The following is a 19,566-nucleotide window of genomic DNA, read 5'->3' as shown; positions in this document are numbered from 1 at the left end:
AACCTCATTCAGCAAGTTTCAAGTATGCCGGTCCCCAGAATCATGCGACTGCACATGTGCAGTTATTTCCCTTGCCATTGCTATGCAGAATGTAAATAAAACATTTTCCCCTTGCTTAACAAAATGTATTTGCACAAGGAACTAGAGTTAGAGTACATAATTTTAAGACTGGAAGTATTTCATAAAACCACTCATATCTTACTGACTTGGGGCTACATGTAATTTTTGCTTACAAAAGGCACTGCCAATTCCCCAGCCACCGGGTCTTAGGGACAACCCTTTATACAGTATTGTAGTTATACCATTTTAAGATGCAAGTTCTTGTAGTTTTCCAAGCAGTACTTTATATTATTTATTCTACAGATCTCTAATTTTAGACCTTTCAAAAAAGATATATCTTTGAAATTCTGAGTTGAAAGACTCAAAATTAAGAGATTAAACTTTCAAACCCATTTTGTTAAGGTATTTGTCAGACATATTTTTTTTATATCAGATATGGTAACAGTCTAGTGATTGTGGCCTCTCAGGAACAGAGGTTCACTGCTTTGTGTGGTGAAGAACTGGACCCCAGCAGTCTATATAACTTAGCAGACATCAGCTTCTGTTTACTAGAGAGGATAGGCAGGTAGGTACAAGTGTCAACTTCTGTATCAGGGGTTGAAATTTTCCTGGAAAACCCACTAGCCCAGGGGCTGGTGATCAGTAAAAATTTTACCAGCCCAAATCTCAAACTAACTAGACCAACAATTTTTATGCAAAATGAAAACATAACAAGTTAAAGTTTCAAATGCTTTGGTGACAGGAACAGAGTAAACTAGTTCTCAGTCAAAGAAACCAGTCTACATAGAAAAGCTACAGTAAACTGACGATTGAGAATTTTTTATTCCGTTCTGCTAGTCTGATGGACTATTGTTACATTTAAATTAGCTAGCCCGAGTCTTAAAATGACTATCCCCGGTGTAGCATAATATTTTGATACCACAATATATTGAACCCAGGTTCAATATACAGGTTTCAACTTTAGTATACTAAAGAAGACATACACGTTGGTACAGGTGTCAACTTTAGTGTACTACAGAGGACATACATGTAGGTACTGGTCGTGGTGTCAACTTAAGTGTACTACAGAGGACATACACGTAGGTACAGGTGTCAACTTTAGTATACTAAAGAGGACATACATGTAGGTACAGGTGTCAACTTTAGTATACTACAGAGTACATACATGTAGGTACAGGTGTCAAGTATACTACAGAGGACATACATGTAGGTACAGGTGTCAACTTTAGTGTACTACAGAGGACATACATGTAGGTACAGGTGTCAACTTAAGTATACTACAGAGGACATACATGTAGGTACAGGTGTCAACTTTAGTGTACTACAGAGGACATACATGTAGGTACAGGTGTCAACTTTAGTATACTACAGAGGACATACATGTAGGTACAGGTGTCAACTTTAGTGTACTACAGAGGACATACATGTAGGTACTGGTCGTGGTGTCAACTTTAGTGTACTACAGAGGACATACATGTAGGTACATGTGTCTTTTCTGTATACTAGCATGGATAGGAAGCTAGGCATAGGTGTCAACAATTTGTGGTTGTTAATGTAACCCTCCATCCCCCCTCTATGCCCCACTCTCTAAATCCCCCTGGTATACAACACTATGGCTTGTTGGGCTTTTTTCACAGTTATATTTATTACAGTATTTATCATGTATACTTAGGAAAAATTGTGAAAAAATCTAATGCATTTGTTCATACAAAAAATACCTCTCTATTCATAATGAGAGCGAAAGATATGGCACTGCAGTTTGTTTAAATTGTACCATCACTGATCTTTCTAAATAAATAAATAAATCAACTTCTGTATTATAGGATACACATTACAAGTATCAATTTATTAGAGAGAATATACTGGTAGTAAAGCTAGCATATTCTGTATACTAGAGAGCTGAGGATAGGTAGATCTATATGCTAGAGAGGAATAGGTAAGTTAAGTACATTGTACAGGTGCCAGTTTTTGTATACAGCTGTACTAGAAAGGAATTTGCAGGTAGATACAGGTGTCAATTTATCTGTATACTAGAGAGGATAGAGAGTTAGGTACAGGTGCCAGTTTCTGTATACTAGAAAGGATTGGCAGGTAAATACAGGTGTCAACTTCTGTATACTAGAAAGGCAGATAGGTACATTGTGGGTGAGGATTTGAGTGACCACTGATTCCAGTTCAGAGATCTAGAAAACATTTCAGGGAGAAATGAAAAAGATCAAAGGATGAGAGTGGTCGTTGATTTCAGGTGGCTGCTAAAACAGTTCTGAACTGTTTTTAGTCCTTTTTTTGTTGGTGAATCAATAATACTTCAAACAGAGGTAATTACATTTTAGAAAAACTCTAAATTTTTGTGACTGTTAGGGAATGTTTTAAAATGGATTCACTATAGCTTTGTCATTGGTAAACAGGCTGTTTGGTAAAATACTGACAAAGAGTGAAACTCGCTTATAGTGAAGTGCCTGGGAGGAACAATTTTGCTCCTATATGAACATAATTTTTTATATCTAATAAGTTCACAATATGTCTTAAAACTACAGGGAATGAAAATCACTTCGTTGTAAGCATGAATTCATCATATTAAGCATGTTCATTATAAGTGTATTTTACTATATGAATGTAATTGGCAGTATATTGATTGACAGGTCACGGAGGGCAGGGGAATTGTCTATTGGTGAATCCAGTATGCAGGTCTTTAACCTCCAGCCCAAGTCCATGTTTTACCACACGCTGCGACTCATCAAACTAGGGATACTGAAAAAACAGGTCAGACCGTAAGACAATGGTTCTTAGGTACACCAGTATCAGCATATAGTGCTGTCTTGCAAATATGCTACTATATATACATTACTTTTGCTACTTTGTATGGTATGATAAATCTCTGTAATATTAACCTAAAATATCAGTGTTATTTTTGGGAAGGATACTTAATTATGAAATTAAGAGCACAAATATTTCTGAATCACAACCCTGTTTTAATTTTTGGATATATAAAAGTGTACTGCTTAAGGAAAACTTTGAATTTTATTTCCTTTGCTGTGCATTTCAGATATTGCTATGACTATAAAAGCCTCCCAGTATCGACATTTGATTCTGAGAAGTGCAGTATTGCTAAATTATTTTAAAAAAGAAAATGGAATTTCCATTCATTGAACTTCAAAAAATATATGGACGATATATACTCTTTCAAAATAAAAAAAAAATGCATAGTAAAATTTCAGTGACACATTGAACATAAAGATTATTTAGTAATATGATGTATTGATAATATAGAAAGGTGGTAAACAATAGGTCTAAAATATAAATGTCATAATCAAAAATATTATAATACTAGAGAGTTCAAGGTCATTAAGGATCAATATCTGCCCCCCCCCCCCCCCCCCCCCCCCCAAACACCAATGCTAGCCTAAATGGCATTCTTATGGATGCAAATGAATGTGTTTAAAAAAAACTGTATGGAAATGCTTTCTCAATCTAAATGTAGATCTTTGGTCAGCTGTTGCAGAGTTTGGGGATGCGACTGTCTTTGGTGGATATGCCTATCCAATTTCTCCAATGCATACTCAATAGGGTTTAAATCAGGCGATTTAGATCGCCAAGGAGAACAGAATGTTGTGGCTTTCCAAGAATGCAATTTTTTAATGAGCTGTTTGTGAGTGTTTATCGTCAGATTGAAATAGGGCTCAAGGATGCTGCATAATTGGAAAGATATGTGCAGGTAGGACATCTTTATCGTTTTCCGTTGAAGTATTTGAATATGAACCAAATCAGTCCTACTTGTATATAATACCGTTTTCCACATCATAACACTACCACCATCAAAACTATCAACCTTCTGGAGGCTGTTTTCTGTACAATGTTAATGCATTAATGACTCTTACATCAGGCTTTGCAATAAACATTCTGGATTAGTAACTAAACCAAACTGTTCAGTGGTGTTGCTGTGGCCATACTCTGTTGGTCTGAGACCTTTGAAGTTGATGTTTGCCATGTTGTAGGGTCAGAACAATAGCAGGAAAAAGTCCTCTGGTGATAATTCAAGCATCTTGTAATCAATGGCAAACAATCTTGTTAGATGTTCTGTGCATTTCAGGGATAGCTAATGCCGTAGACGACATCATTGTGAAACGTTGATGAAAAGTACACAAACCACTGAAGTGATCCTTTGCTGCTGATGTCACATGTGGTCTGCCATATTTTTGGCAATCATTTGTTGTATCATGCTGTTGGTATCTGTTTTATAGGTTAGGTTTGTGCAATATTTAAACCTCTTGCAATTGTAGACTGCGGTACACCTGGTTCCAGTCGCCCAATTTCATTTTTGCAATGTGCAATAATCAGATGCAGTGTTTTAAATTGCGTCAATTTTGAGGGGAAAAAAAACTCAAAATATCGAAAACCCCAGCTTTTGTTAGCCATTTTGTACCTGAAGGATGTGGAACAGAAACCAACAAATAAAAAGTTATAAATGACCAAAGTTTAGCATTTTACAAAATCAGGTCTTTTTATCTGTGAGTTTTGTAGAATGACTGTCAGGATAACGTTAGCATTAAAAAAGATGCATTTTACTTGAATGAATCATATTCATCTAAAAAATATTTATATGTCAAAACTATTTTATATTATTCAGAGTATTATTTCTATTATTTTTTTTTTTGAAAAGTATATTTTGATTTTGTCAATATTATTCAGTTTAGTAATATGTTTATTTTCATTAATGTTGTTTATCACATTAAAATTTTATCATATAGACATGGTACAAATTATAGATTTACTGATGAAAACTCTGAAATAAAAAAAACTGCTGTACAGAGAAGAAAAAATACATGTTGTGAATATATTTATTGGTGAACTCCTACTTTGCAAAACTGTACATGAAATTAGTTAATATCAGTAGGTCTTGTGTATTTATTTATTTCTATTCATTCATGTATGTATGAAGTTCACAAGGTACACTTTGTCATTCTCTGATAATTACAAGATCACAGTCTATTTTTTATTTCATGTACTGGATCACTTTCACTTCTCCTGAATCAAATAATCCTACCCACAGCCTTCCTGCAATGTCCACACTCAATCCACTAGGCTTATCTAGTCCAAAATTGTCCACACATCTCAGGAGCTGTCCATTCTGGTCTAGGATGTGTAGACAGTCATTGTTATAATCTGTCACAATGATCTGACTCAAAGAGTCTGTCACTATACGTCCAGGACTAAATGGCTTTTCTCTCCTGGCTGCTGTACCGTCGTATTGGAATCGGATTCTCCCTGTCTTGTCCACCACAACAACAATCTTAGCATTACGATCAGAGACACAGATGTCTCCATTGTTGTTCTCTGTCATATATAGTGAATATAGTCCTTCTTTAAAGATTAGATTTCTATGTTCATCTTTATGTATTTCTTGTTTTATTATCGCTCCCTGATAACGAATTATTTTATTTTCTTGTTCATTAGACATACTGACCAGTATGTCCCCAGATCTGGTACAGCACAGTCTGTATGGTGTCCAGCCCCGTGGTGTGGTGATCATTACCTCTGTCCTTCCCTGTCTGACAATATAAACAGTTTTATACAAAGAATCACTGTATACAAGTTCTCCTTCTACTGTCACAGAGATGTCGCTAGGACTGCTTAGACATCTAGTGATGACAGATTCCTGTACAGACCCTTGTTTATCAACACGCCTTATGACTTTGTCTGTACCACCAACCCAAGCTTCATCTGTCCTTACACAGGCCACTCTCCATAGAGGTTTAACTCCAGTAAGAATGGTTGTAATCACTTTGGCTTTTTTTAATAACTCTCTTACAGTTAAATGGGAGACTTCATCTGTCAGACTGGATGATGTTTTCTGTGTTAATGTAGCCTTGTATTCGCCCAATTCTATGTCAAGTTCTCTGCCTTTGACTGTTTTTGCATTCAGTGAAGGAATTTTAACATCAATATCAGCAGGTATATCTCTGTATTCCTTCAGTTTAGATTTGTAGTTGTTGACTTCAGACACTCTGTTTGTCTTCAGAATTTCTTTGTTTTGTTCAACAGTTTGGATCATATCTGGAATAAGATTTTTCAATTTGGATTGGTGAGATTTTAAAGGAGTGAGATAATTTTCTTTCATGGACTTGATTAAGGAGTCCAGTTTATTGAAAATGTTATCTACTTCTTGGTGCCATAGTTTTCTATGTTTTTCTGTTTCTTTTTCCAGTTCATCAAATTTGGCTGTTGTTGTGGATATTTTGATCCCTATGTCGTTCATTTTCTTCTTGTAATTAGGAATAATGGTGGATTCAATTTCTTGATTTTCTTTTACGATTTCCTTTTTCTTTTCTTTGAAAATCTCTTGTATTTCCACAATATTGTGCCCACTATGGGAACTAAGAATGCATTTCAGACATACGTGTACATCACATTGTCTGCAGTGGGCCTCACATCTCTGATTGGAGTGAATTGTACACTCAGGAAACACTGGCTGTATCTTCCTGTTCGTGAAATGAACAATGTCATGTGTTTGAGACTTGAACTTGTCTACATGTTTACTGACACAGTCCACACATAAACTCACTTGACAGTTATTACAGAACTGCTGAGTAGGCTTAGGACAAAGGTCACAGGTGATGACCTCCTGTGCCCAGGAGGTAGGAGTGGCCATTTTCTCCTTTAGGGAGTGGAACTGAAATTCTACAAATTAGAGAAAAATAAATTAATGACAGTCAAATATAGTAGATTTAAGAAATATTTTTCAAACTCTGTTTATTATCCTTTGATATTTTTTTTTTAAATTCTAGCTTTTACAAAATACCTGTATGATTTTTAATTTTTTACTGAAATCTTACATTCAAAGTGTTACTTTTAAAGTGTTAAATTTTGTATACATTTAATAGAGAGTTTGTGATCAGTTCAATTTAAGATCTGGAAACTTTTATCAAAGACTATTTTTTTCCATGTTTGAAAATTTGATTGTGAAGTTAGAAAATTCATCGTGGTCCAATATCTCAGCGATTGGTCCAACATCTCGCTCAGTGGTCCAATATCAATTTTTTTCTGACCGCAAGTAAAACATTGGAAATATTTGACTATTTTTTCCAGTAGAGATTGATACAGAAACAATTTTTATACGCCCATCTTTAGACAGGACGTATTATGTTATGGAGTTCATGTCCGTCTGTCCGCCCGTCCGTCTGTTAGCTTTTATCGTGTCCGGCTCATAACTTTAATACTATTAGGCCTAGGATTATCAAATTTTGTCAGCTGATACTTCTTGGGTAGAAGGTGTGTCGCACATTGAAAGTAGGTCGCTCTGACCTTAATTAAGATGCTATGGCCAAATATGGAAAAATCCTGTCCGGCTCATAACTAGAAAACTATAAGACTTAGAATCATCAAACTTGGTCAATTTATGCATCTTAGGTAGAAGGTGTGTCGCGACCTATTTCAAGATCACTGTGACCTTTAATTTAAGTGAAATTTAAAAAAAAAAAATGTTTTTTACTATTAGATTACACAATCCCAAAAAATGCAAGAGTATTGCAGTATCCTTATTAAAAAAATGTTAAATCAAGAAAATACTTATTTTTTTCATAATATACTTTACAGCAATCTATAACAAATGTAATGTTACAAGGAAAAATTCCACCTCTCCCATGGGTGTAATTATCAAGCACTGGTCAAGAAGAATTTGATAACAGAAAATTGCATGTCAAATTAGAGAGAAATTTAAAATGAGATTAGTGGGAGGAGCTAACTGGTAGAGCATCTCTGATCAAGCAGGTGTTATCTATATCTCTTGGGAACTGGGCAAAAAGAATCAGCTGTGTTGGATTAAATAGTTGGCTAGCCGAACTTTTAAAATGAATTTGGTGAAAAGTAATTAAAACTTATTTGATATTGTATAACAAATTATAATTTAAATAATATAATTAATATTAATAATTATTATATAATATAGTTAAAACTAATTATACTCGGTATTGCAGCTTAAAACCAGTCTGACATTAAATCTAAAAAAATCAAGTATTTAAAAAAAATGTTTTTAATTATATGGTAGATGGTCCCTACAAATCTAAGAGTAAATTGCAGGAACCTTATTAAAAATGTTGCATCAAAATTACACAAGTTTTTTGTTTCTTTTTATAAATCTTTGTAACAAATCTTAAAAAAAATCTTTGTTTTCAAATTTAATTTTAGAATGACATAAATATGCATTTTTATGCACTACAAAGCAGATAGTATGTATAGATCCATTCATCCATTGGGATTAATGAGTGGACATGCATCCATGCAGTTAAAGATTAATTAATGAGTTCAGTGTAGGGAGGCTAGCTGTCTCAATCATTTCTGTTAGATGATCTCTGATCAAGCAGCTGTTATCTGTATCCTTTGGGAATTAGACAGAAGAACTGCTGGTCAGTTTATAGCATATGTCATTTGATGGCCAGCCATTTATTTTTAATATTAATTTGATATAGATTAAGTTGTTAAGACTAAATTGATATTGTTTAATATGATATTTTTATTTAATATTTTGATAATATCAACTAATTCAGAGCATCATGTCTCACAAATCTGAAAGCTTGGGGGGGGGGGGGGATGGACATTTGTCAAGCTCTAACACAACCAGTTGAGGATCTATAATGTAATATTTGTTATAATTAATGCCTTCACCACAGGAGATGTATAAACAAATATTAAAAGGAATGGCAAAATCATTTAAATCCTTGTATCAAGGTTGACATGATTTTCTTGCACTCTAAACTGTTTATGACAATTGAACAATATTTGACGGGCGTATCATGCTGTGGCGGGGCACTTTATTAAAGGTATAATAATTACATGTACTCTCATTTAATATATAGCTTTTGTTTTATCTTGGTTCAAAATCAGTGATAACTGCTCAGTAAATATGTATTATTTGAATATTTTACCTTTAAGTTCCAACCTTTGGAGTCTAACTATTAAGTCATCTCCCCACCCCAGTATTCACCTGACTGGGAACTACTTTCAGTTTGGTGTTTATACTTCCTGGTTATACTTATCAGTCAGATCAGTGAGCATGTGCAGAGTCTGTTCTGGATTGTAATCAGTGATCCATGTACCCCCTCATAGATAGATAGAACTATATGTATTAAGAAATTAAAAAGAGCTATTATCACTTATCAAACAGAATTATTCCTCTTTGTACATACATGTTCCTAATGTGTGATGCTAGTATTTATAAATCATCACAAGTCTCTCATTCAAAAAAAAAAAAAAAGGGATTGAAATAATAAAACACCTACATTAAAAGTATTTTAGAGCTCTGTAAATTTAATGCTGTTAATTATATGATTTATTCTAAAAATAAAATAATGATTAAAAAGCTAAAAATCCTCTTTTTTGCAACTAGTTTTTCTGAGAATCATCTTAATTTAATTCATTGTGTTTCCTAATTGATTTACATAACCAGAAATCTTCCATCTCATCCAGAAAGATTTGTGTAAGATTGTTAGAAATATACATGATATATGTAAATATATATTATAGAATATTTTTTTTAGAGAACAAGAAATCACAATAGTTGCATCAATAATCATCTACAGTCGGAATTCCGCGTTCCGTATCCGGACGGTCCTTTTTCACCACAAAATGAATTTTTACGTTATATTTTGGTTCATTTATCCGGATGATAATTTTTTAACTGGTCTGTCAAGTCTGCTCAAATTTCTTGATCTGGGTGTTAATTGTTGTAAAAACACAGATCTGGCTTTTTGTTTTTAAAAGATGATCACCTACGACCTGTTGTTAGTGGCTTGCGGCAAGGTTAATTGTAGGTCGATAGGTACGCACAAGACTCTCACTTCTCTAACATGGTTTTGATATGTATTAATTAGTGGAAATAATTTTACAAGTTTAGGATAATTTTTTCTTTGTCGCCAAATATATTTCTTTTACTATTAGAATACAGTCGTAACAGAGTTTTATGTATTTATAGACATGACATCGGAGTTTTTTTATGCACAGTATTTTGTGCTCAAAACGCATTCTATATGATTTGATGACATTTATAAAATCACTTTCAAAATTACACAATCGTTAATAAGATCTTGCTTCGAATGATTACGATTAGCTTTCGTATACATGTGCAGATAATGTCACATTTAGCACTGATGCTAAATATTAAATAAGACTCTACCGACAGTACCGACATGGCTACTAGGAGAAGTTGATTCAATAGAAATTGGGGAGTAGAAATAATTAATGTGACCATATAAACACGTTTTTTCCAATGACACATGTACTTTTTTTATTTATTTAAACAAGTATTGAGTAGTACTAACTTATATTAAAGTATTTAAACAATAAAACATATTGATATAAAGCAACATTCTTTACTATTGAAAATGGAATGAAAGGCCTTATAACTAAAAATCAGCGCAATTCAGGTATCCGGACTCTTCACATATCCGGACAAATTGACTGGGAACCAAAGCGTCCGCATAAATGAGGCTCCACTGTAATTTTATAGTTTTGGATGAATTACATGAAGTAAGTAAATTTCTTGTGTCCTGATTAACTGCAAACTAGGAATCAATTTTTTTCATATATTATAAATAAATTTTAAAGAAAAAAATCACCCTTTCTCCTAAAATCATCCAAATAAGTAATTTAAAAATGTATTGTTATTAATAATGAAGATAGAAACAGGAAGTTTTTGCCACTTAGTCTACCTGTTAGGATTTTACAACATGAATCCAATATCCTTTTAGACCAAGGGCACCAAGTGCACTCAGTTGTGGTGATATACAACACATGCTGACTAGAGGTCAGCACGTAGTAGGGGTCACAAGAAAGAATAATAATTGCTTGTAATAAGAGTATATATATGCTCGTATACTTAAAGTGTAGAAGCAACTGATTTAATGTGACTTAATTATTTTTTAGAGCATTACAGTGTACAACAAAAAAGGACAGAACTCATTACGACGTTTATTTCACCTGACCAGATTCTACCAGCAATACCAGTCCAAGTACACCATCCTGTCCAATCTAGTGGTCAATTATCTGAATGATCAACCAATGAGACGACAGGAAATCCCAAAAACTAGACTGGACTGTGTAAGTATCCTTCATTGGTCCGTCTGACCACTATATGGACAGTTATCCAAATGATTAACAAATGAAATGGCAGGGAATCTCCATGGCTAGACAGCCAGAGTTTATTAGTATTTTGTACTGAAAAATCTATTGGCTACTGATTAAAAGTTATACAGTATGTATTTCTGTCAAATTTGCTATAAAAACTGCTGTAAAGCAAAGAAGTAAGCTACATATAACTGTGAAATCCCCCCCCAAAATTAATTGGGTTCAAGTTTTATTATATTTTTGTTTATTAGAGAACCATGAAATCATATCCTCCATGAAATTCTAAAATTTCCAATTACAGTCTCATGTTTGTCTCCTCAGCCATGAAATTAAATCCCAGTTAACAATTTTCCCCTGCAAGCCAAGATAATTTTATCCCCCTAAAACCAGTGATTTTTACAGTAGTTCTTGTGAATTATTTTTTCTTTATTTTTTATTCTTTAGTTTTATATTTGTTTCAGGGTATAGACCAGAAAAGTTTTAAGAAGCTCTACCAAAGCTATAATAAGAGATTCCGTGTGTTTGCTGTTCCATATAATGAAATGTATCAAGAGAGTCCTGAAAGTAGCTGGTACACAAAGTAAGTGTCTGGTACACAAAGTAAGTGTCTGATACACAAAGAAAGTGTCTGGTACACAAAGTAAGTGTCTGGTACACAAAGTAAGTGTGGGGTAAACAAAACAAGTGTCTGATACACAAAGAAAGTGTCTGATACACAAAGTAAGTGTCTGGTACACAAAGTAAGTGTCTGATACACAAAGTAAGTGTCTGGTACACAAAGAAAGTGTCTGATACACAAAGTAAGTGTCTGGTACACAAAGTAAGTGTCTGATACACAAAGAAAGTGTCTGGTACACAAAGTAAGTGTCTGGTACACAAAGTAAGTGTGGGGTAAACAAAACAAGTGTCTGATACACAAAGAAAGTGTCTGATACACAAAGAAAGTGTCTGATACACAAAGTAAGTGTCTGGTACACAAAGTAAGTGTCTGATACACAAAGTAAGTGTCTGGTACACAAAGAAAGTGTCTGATACACAAAGTAAGTGTCTGGTACACAAAGTAAGTGTCTGATACACAAAGTAAGTGTCTGGTACACAAAGTTAGTGTCTGGCACACGAAGTGTCTGGTATACAAAGTGTCTGGTACACAAAGTAAATGTCTGGGATAAAAAGTATGTGTCTTGACAAAATAAGTGTCTAGTACACAAAGTACATGTCTAGTACAAAAAGTGCATGTCTGGTACGCAAAGTACATATCTGGTACACGAAAGTATCCAGTACAAAAAGTAAATGTTGGGTAACACAAAGCAAGTGCTTGATAAAGGAATGAAATATCTGAGTTGAAAAGTAATTGTCTGGTACAAAAAGTGTCTTATATAAAAATTAAGTATCCAGTATACTAAGCATGTGTCAAACACACAAGTCACGAATTGTATGAACAAATTAAGAATCAGGGATGCCAAGTAAGCGACTGAAATAAAAAGAAAATTTCTTGTGGATAAATAACTGGTATACAAAGTTAGTGTCTCATAAAAAAAGAAAGTTCCTAAAAGTCAGACTATTGAGAGTATCTTGGTCCAGAACTTAGGGACAAGGGATGTAACTCTTCTACAAAACATGGAAGAAACAAAGGGAAATGGTACCTGTTTGATTTGTTGAGAAGAAAAGGTTAAATATTGATGTCAAATCTCAAATTATTAATTGAACTTAGGTATTAAAATGAAATTGATTTGTTGAGAAAAAATATTGAATATCAGTGTAATTTCCCAAAATATTATTGAAAACAAAACATTAGAACATTGATCCGAAAATGTCAATTGATTCTGTCAAAAGAATTGTAACTTATAAGAGGGTCAATTGCCATAAATAAATAAATATACTGACTTATAATTGAACTGATTTATAGACAAGTACATGTATGTACATTTATTTATCTGATACACAGAATAGTATGTGATACAAAAGGTAATTTGCTGATATAAGAAGTAAGAGTTTGTTGTATTAAAAAAATTGTGTCGGTTTCAAAAAAGGAAATGATTTATAAAACTATGTTGTATATATACAGTAAAACAGACTTATAGCGAAGTGCCAGGGATGTGCAATTTTGATTCGTTATAAACATATTTCATTATAAGTGTAAAGATTACAATGCGTTTTAAAACTACCGGGATTGAAAATCACTTCACTGTAAGTGTGAATTCATTATAAGCGTGTTCCCTATGGCCGTGTGTGAATTCATTATAAATGTGTTCCCTATGGCCGTGTAAGTGTGAATTCATTATAAGCACATTTGCTATAGCCATGTTTTACTGTACAAGTCATTAGTGTCTAGTATGCAAAGTAGATTCTGCCACTTTGAGATCAGTATTGTAAATAACTGTTGAATATGATTTATGTGAATGTGTTCAGACTTAAGAATGAATCACTTTCTAATTTTAGAAATGGGGATATGAAGATGGTTCGGTTGATTGAGGTGATAGATGAAGAGAGCGATGAAGATGAAGACGAGGATGGGAAGATAGAGGAACTCTCTAAAGGTGGAGTTTGTTTGAGAGTATTTAGGTTGTTCTAAATGGGAAGGATTGGAAGATAGAGGAACTCTCTAAAGGTGGTGTTTGTTTGAAGGTATTTAGGTTGTTCTAAATGGGAAGGATGGGAAGATAGAGGAACTCTCTAAAGGTGGCATTTGTTTGAGAGTATTTAGGTTGTTCTAAATGGGAAGGATTGGAAGATAGAGGAACTCTCTAAAGGTGGTGTTTGTTTGAAGGTATTTAGGTTGTTCTAAATGAGAAGGATGGGAAGATAGAGGAACTCTCTAAAGGTGGCATTTGTTTGAGAGTATTTAGGTTGTTCTAAATGGGAAGGATTGGAAGATAGAGGAACTCTCTAAAGGTGGTGTTTGTTTGAGAGTATTTAGGTTGTTCTAAATGGGAAGGATTTTTACAAAAATATTTCAAATATAGCATAAATTTATTTATAAAATACCTAATGTATGTAATATGTACCATCCTGTCGCAATAACAGATAATAAAAGAGTCACTTTGCATTACTGCTGTAATTTATTTAAATCTGACTTTGCTGCATCTATTTTATAACAGATGAGACCTATTTCCCACAAGTCTATGAGAAATCAATCCTGCGACAAGCAATGGATTGTATGGAGGCAGCGGGAGCCGAGGGCGTATCACAGGGTCAGATGATGAAGAGGCTGTGTATGGACAGTCTAGAGACGCGGATGATCTTACGTACCTTAGAACGGCGCAGAGTCGTCACCTCACTGATGACAGAGGCAGGAAAACAGAAGAAAAAAGTGTAAATCGTCAAAAACATGTTTACATGTCTACTCTGGTTTAATGTGTAATGATGAAAGAAAATGACTCCACTTATTGTATAGGGTGACAAATTTATTACAGACTGCATCAAATAAAAGCAGTCTCTAAATACTTACTGTAATGTAACTGAATTATTTTTAAGTTTGGATCTGACACCAAGTTTCTGCAAGGTCAGTTTACCAGTGAGTGGTACAAAGGTCATGAAATACAAGTTTTGTGTCACCTTTGGACTAGGCAATGACCTTGAAACATTTTTTAAACAAAATTTGCTTTTTTGCAGAATGGTGTCCAAGTCTTTTGTTGATGGAAACAAATTGATAAATCAGATTAATCATGAAAAAGAGAAACTCAAACAGTCTCTACAGGACATCAAGAAGCAAGTGAAAGGTTTGTATGTAGTTCTGTAATAAAAAGAGATAGTTAGATAGTTGAGATAACAAGCAAAAGTAAAAAAAAATACTCTGTATGGAAAAAAAGAAACAAAGGTGCATGACTTTCAAAAAAAGAGGAGATAGTCAAATAGTCAACATAACTAGCAAAAGTACATAACTTTCTATGAAAAAAGGACACAAAGGTGTGTAACTCTGTCAAAAAAGAAGAGATAGTCAAATAGTCAACATAACTTGCAAAATTTTCCCATTTCATACAAATCTGTAGAATATTGATTGGCTAAAAACAGATCACATGATGCCTTGAAATTCTGTTCTATGTGTATCTGATGTATAGGCAAAGGTGTGTAGTTCTTAAAAAAAAAGAAAAGTTAGTCAAATGATATAACAAAGAAGGATGTGTTACTGTCAGGAAAAAAAGAGGCAAAGATATGTAATTCTGTGGAAAAAGAAAAGACAGTCTAGCAATTGATATAACAAACAAAGTTGTGTAACTGTCAAAAAAAAATTAAATAACAAAGGTGTATAACTATCGGAAATAAAAGACACGCAAAGAGTAAACGTTACAACAATTTAAGTTGCATAGCATAACTTGGAAAAAAATGCATTCAAAACAATGGGGTATAACCGTATCAGACCCCCCCCCCCCTTCCCCCCACCCTGAAAATAAGAACTTTTCAACAAAAAAAGGAAAAGTGCAGAAATAGCACTTAAAAAAAGGGGGGGGGAGTGCTGCAGAAATAAGACATGTATACTTTTAACTTTGTACACAGCTTACAGCTTTTGTATTTTGATAGAAGCTCCACAGACACCTGAAGAAGAAAATAAAACTGAAATGGAAGATGATGCTGCTGAAAAGGAAAAAGTAAAATCACCCAAGAAAAGTGCAAAAGAGAGAAAAATTGAAGATGAAGTTCAGGGCTTAGTTCATAACATGAACACCACCAACAAGCACTTCAGAACGGAGGGTAGGTCATTTAAAATTACACCACCAATAAGCACTTCAGAACAGAGGGTAGGTCATTTAAAATAACACCACCAATAAGCACTTCAGAACAGAGGGTAGGTCATTTAAAATAACACCACCAATAAACACTGCAGAACAGAGGGTAGGTCATTAGCTCACCTGAGCCGAAGGCTCAAGTGAGCTTTTCTGATCACATTTTGTCTGTAGTCCGTCTGTCCGTCTGTCCGCCTGTCTGTCCGTCTGTCCGTCTGTAAACTTTTCACATTTTCGACTTCTTCTCAAGAACCACTGGGCCAATTTCAACCAAACTTGCCACAAAGTATCCTTGGGTAAAGGGGATTCAAGTTTGTTCAAATGAAGGGCCACGCCCTCTTCCAAGGGGAGATAATTAAGAATTCGTGAAAAATTAATGGCATCATTAAAAAATCTTCTTCTCAAGAACCACTGTGCTTGAAAACATGAAACTTATGTGGAAGCATCCTCAGGTAGTGTAGATTCAAATTTGTTCAAATCATGACCCCCGGGGGTAGGGTGGGGCCGCAATGGGCGATCAAAGTTTTACATAGGAAATATACAGGAAAAATCTTTAAAAATCTTCTTCTCAAGAACAGCAAAGCCATACTTGGTCATATTTATATGGTAGCATCCTCAGATAGTGTACATTCAAGTTTGTTCAAATCATGACCCCCGGGGGTCGGGTGGGGCCACAATGGGCCATCAAAGTTTTACATAGGAATATATAGGAAAAATCTTCAAAAATCTTCTTCTCAAAAACAGCAAAGCCATGATTGGTCATATTTACTTGGAAGCATCCTCAGGTAGTGTAGATTCAAGTTTGTTCAAATCATGACCCCCGGGGGTAGGGTGGGGCCACAATGGGCGATCAAAGTTTTACATAGGAATATATAGGAAAAATCTTTAAAAATCTTCTTCTCAAGAATAGCAAAGCCATGATTGGTCATATTTACTTGGAAGCATCCTCAGGTAGTGTAGATTCAAGTTTGTTCAAATCATGACCCCCGGGGGTAGGGTGGGGCCACAATGGGCGATCAAAGTTTTACATAGGAATATATAGGAAAAATCTTTAAAAATCTTCTTCTCAAGAATAGCAAAGCCATGATTGGTCATATTTACATGGAAGCATCCTCAGGTAGTGTAGATTCAAATTTGTTCAAATCATGACCCCCGGGGGTCGGGTGGGGCCACAATCGGCGATCAAAGTTTTGCATAGGAATATATAGGAAAAATCTTTAAAAATCTTCTTCTCAAGAACAGCAAAGCCATGATTGGTCATATTTACATGGAAGCATCCTCTCATAGTGTAGATTCAAATTTATTCAACTCATGACCCCCGGGGGTCGGGTGGGGCCACAATGGGCGATCAAAGTTTTACATAGGAACACATAGTAAAAATTCTAAAAAAATAACAATTTGTTAAGAATAGCAAAGCCATGATTGGTCATATTTATATGGTAGCATCCTCAGATAGTGTACATACAAATTTGTTCGAATCATGACCCCCGGGGGTCGGGTGGGGCCACAATGGGCGATCAAAGTTTTACATTGGAACACATAGTAAAAATCTTTAAAAAAAACTATTCTCAAGAATAGCAAAGCCATGATTGGTCATATATATATGGAAGCATTCTTAGATAGTGTACATTCAAGTTTGTTCAAACATGACCCCTGGGGGTCGGGTGGGGCCACAATGGGTGATCAAAGTTTTACATAGGAATACGTGGGTTAAATCTTTAAAAATCTTCTACTCAAGAACAGCAAAGCCATGATTGGTCATATTTAAATGGAAGCATCCTCAGATAATGTAGATTCAAATTTGTTCAATTCCTGACACCCCCCCCCCCCCCCAATCACTTTTATATTTAAACTTTTCAACCCTTCAAGATTGAAGTGATTTCTGCTTTTTCCTAGCCATAGTGCTCAGGTGAGCGATGTGGCCCCTGGGCCTCTTGTTTAAAATAAAGTCGCCAATGAGCATTTCAGAACGGAGGGTAGGTCATTTAAAATAACACCACCAATAAGCATTTCAGAACAGAGGGTAGGTCATTTAAAATAAAGCTGCCAATGAGCATTTCAGAACAGAGGGTAGGTCATTTAAAATAACACCACCAATAAGCATTTCAGAAGAGAGGGTAGGTCATTTAAAATAACACCACCTATTAGCATTTCAGAACAGAGGGTAGGTCATTTAAAATAAAGCTGCCAATGAGCATTTCAGAACAGAGGGTAGGTCATTTAAAATAACACCACCAATAAGCATTTCAGAATGGAGGGTAGGTCATTTAAAATAACACCACCAATGAGCATTTCAGAATGGAGGGTAGGTCATTTAAAATAACACCACCAATGAGCATTTCAGAATGGAGGGTAGGTCATTTAAAATAACGCCGCCAATGAGCACTTCAGACCAGAGGGTAGGTCATTTAGATTAACACCACCAATAAGCATTTAAGAACGGAGGGTAGGTCATTTAAAATAACACCACCAATAAGCATTTTAGAACAGAGGGTAGGTTATGTAGAATGTCTTATTTGTGTGTTATTTGTTATTCTCTACATTTGTCACAAAAATCTCTCTGAATGCCTTTTATTGGTTGTATCACCAGGGTGGGGGTCAAAATTTGATATTGTAAGCAGGGTTTTAGAATTATCTTTTCCAGTTGCCTTGGGCAAGTGGGAAAAATTCTCTGTAAGGTAAGGTGCCAAACTAACCCATCCAAGAAATTAATAATATCTAGAAGGAAATCTCTAATACTTTATTTGAAATAAAACCCTGAACAAAACTTCACAAACAGGTTTTATTCAACTACATCCTACATCAACAGGCTGAAGTTACTGGTTGTTAACCACCATTTCAAAACGGGAAATAAGATTGGAAAATAAAAAGAAAACTAATGCAATACATAATATTAAATATACAGTAATAATCAATATTGCAGTAAATATTTTTACCTAAAAATCTCTTAAATTATTGTTAATGATTCTAGAACAACTGTGCTGTATCATTGAATAAAAGTAGGAAAAGTTATATGAAATATATAGTGAAATGAAAAAAATATTACATTTATTATGCTACGGTGGTCCTCTAGAAAATCACCTTTGGCTATATGAAACCAAAATTTCATATCTATTTTATTGTTGCATCCTTTTGTCTCTGAAAGGGACTGGACATCAAAGAATTTAAGTCTAGGCCAGTTCCGGGTGGGCCCAAAGTGGTCAAAGCCTGAAAAACTTATGATACTAGGGTGATCATTAAGGCCCATGGGCCTCTTGTATCTGATGTATTACCATATAGCCAGTTTCTTAAGTGGGTGTAAAATTTGGCATTTTGCTCACTCAAAGGTATGCCATTAATTTGGCAGAAACAGAATTTCATGATGTTGCAAGGGGGAGAGAGATTTCTTCTAGACAAGTTTTAAGTGTGTTTAATAAAAGTTTGAATGCTGATTTACATAAGAATTTTAGGAAAAGCCAATACTAGATGAGAGATAATGTTAAATAGAGGACTGATCAAAGCTATTGTTTCTTGTATTCAGCACTTGTACACAAGGGTAAAAAGTTAGCAATTAAAATTTTAGTGGGCCACTATAAAACCTCTAAAAAAAAAGTCTAAGTTACCACCTCTCTTTAAATTTCCACAATATGGTAATAAGTCTCTTTTGGGCATGAAAAAAAATCAATGA

General features: G+C 34.6%; 2 protein-coding genes across 2 annotated transcripts in view; one reads left to right on the top strand and one right to left on the bottom strand.

Moving 5' to 3' along the window:
* Window positions 1–19,566, top strand: part of LOC133187997 (general transcription factor 3C polypeptide 1-like) — a 145,013-nt gene that overhangs the window by 4,096 nt on the left and 121,351 nt on the right. The window contains exons 4-11 of the mRNA XM_061323387.1: window positions 494–625; window positions 2,703–2,823; window positions 10,978–11,151; window positions 11,640–11,758; window positions 13,618–13,715; window positions 14,277–14,490; window positions 14,791–14,897; window positions 15,697–15,867. Coding sequence (XP_061179371.1) covers window positions 494–625; window positions 2,703–2,823; window positions 10,978–11,151; window positions 11,640–11,758; window positions 13,618–13,715; window positions 14,277–14,490; window positions 14,791–14,897; window positions 15,697–15,867 — 1,136 coding nt within the window. The remainder of the gene's footprint in view (window positions 1–493; window positions 626–2,702; window positions 2,824–10,977; window positions 11,152–11,639; window positions 11,759–13,617; window positions 13,716–14,276; window positions 14,491–14,790; window positions 14,898–15,696; window positions 15,868–19,566) is intronic.
* Window positions 5,027–6,732, bottom strand: LOC133187735 (E3 ubiquitin-protein ligase TRIM71-like). The gene has a single exon (XM_061323134.1). It carries the CDS (start codon window positions 6,707–6,709, stop codon window positions 5,054–5,056), a length of 1,656 nt encoding a protein of 551 aa, XP_061179118.1. The 5' UTR covers window positions 6,710–6,732; the 3' UTR covers window positions 5,027–5,053.

Source organism: Saccostrea echinata, unplaced genomic scaffold (genome assembly GCF_033153115.1).
Source record: "Saccostrea echinata isolate AGI-Se365-2 ecotype Australia unplaced genomic scaffold, CSIRO_AGI_Sech_v1 ptg000015l, whole genome shotgun sequence".
NCBI classification, from domain to species: Eukaryota; Metazoa; Mollusca; class Bivalvia; order Ostreida; family Ostreidae; genus Saccostrea; species Saccostrea echinata.
Note: the sequence above shows the minus strand (reverse complement) of the source record. Positions and strands in the feature narration are given on the sequence as shown.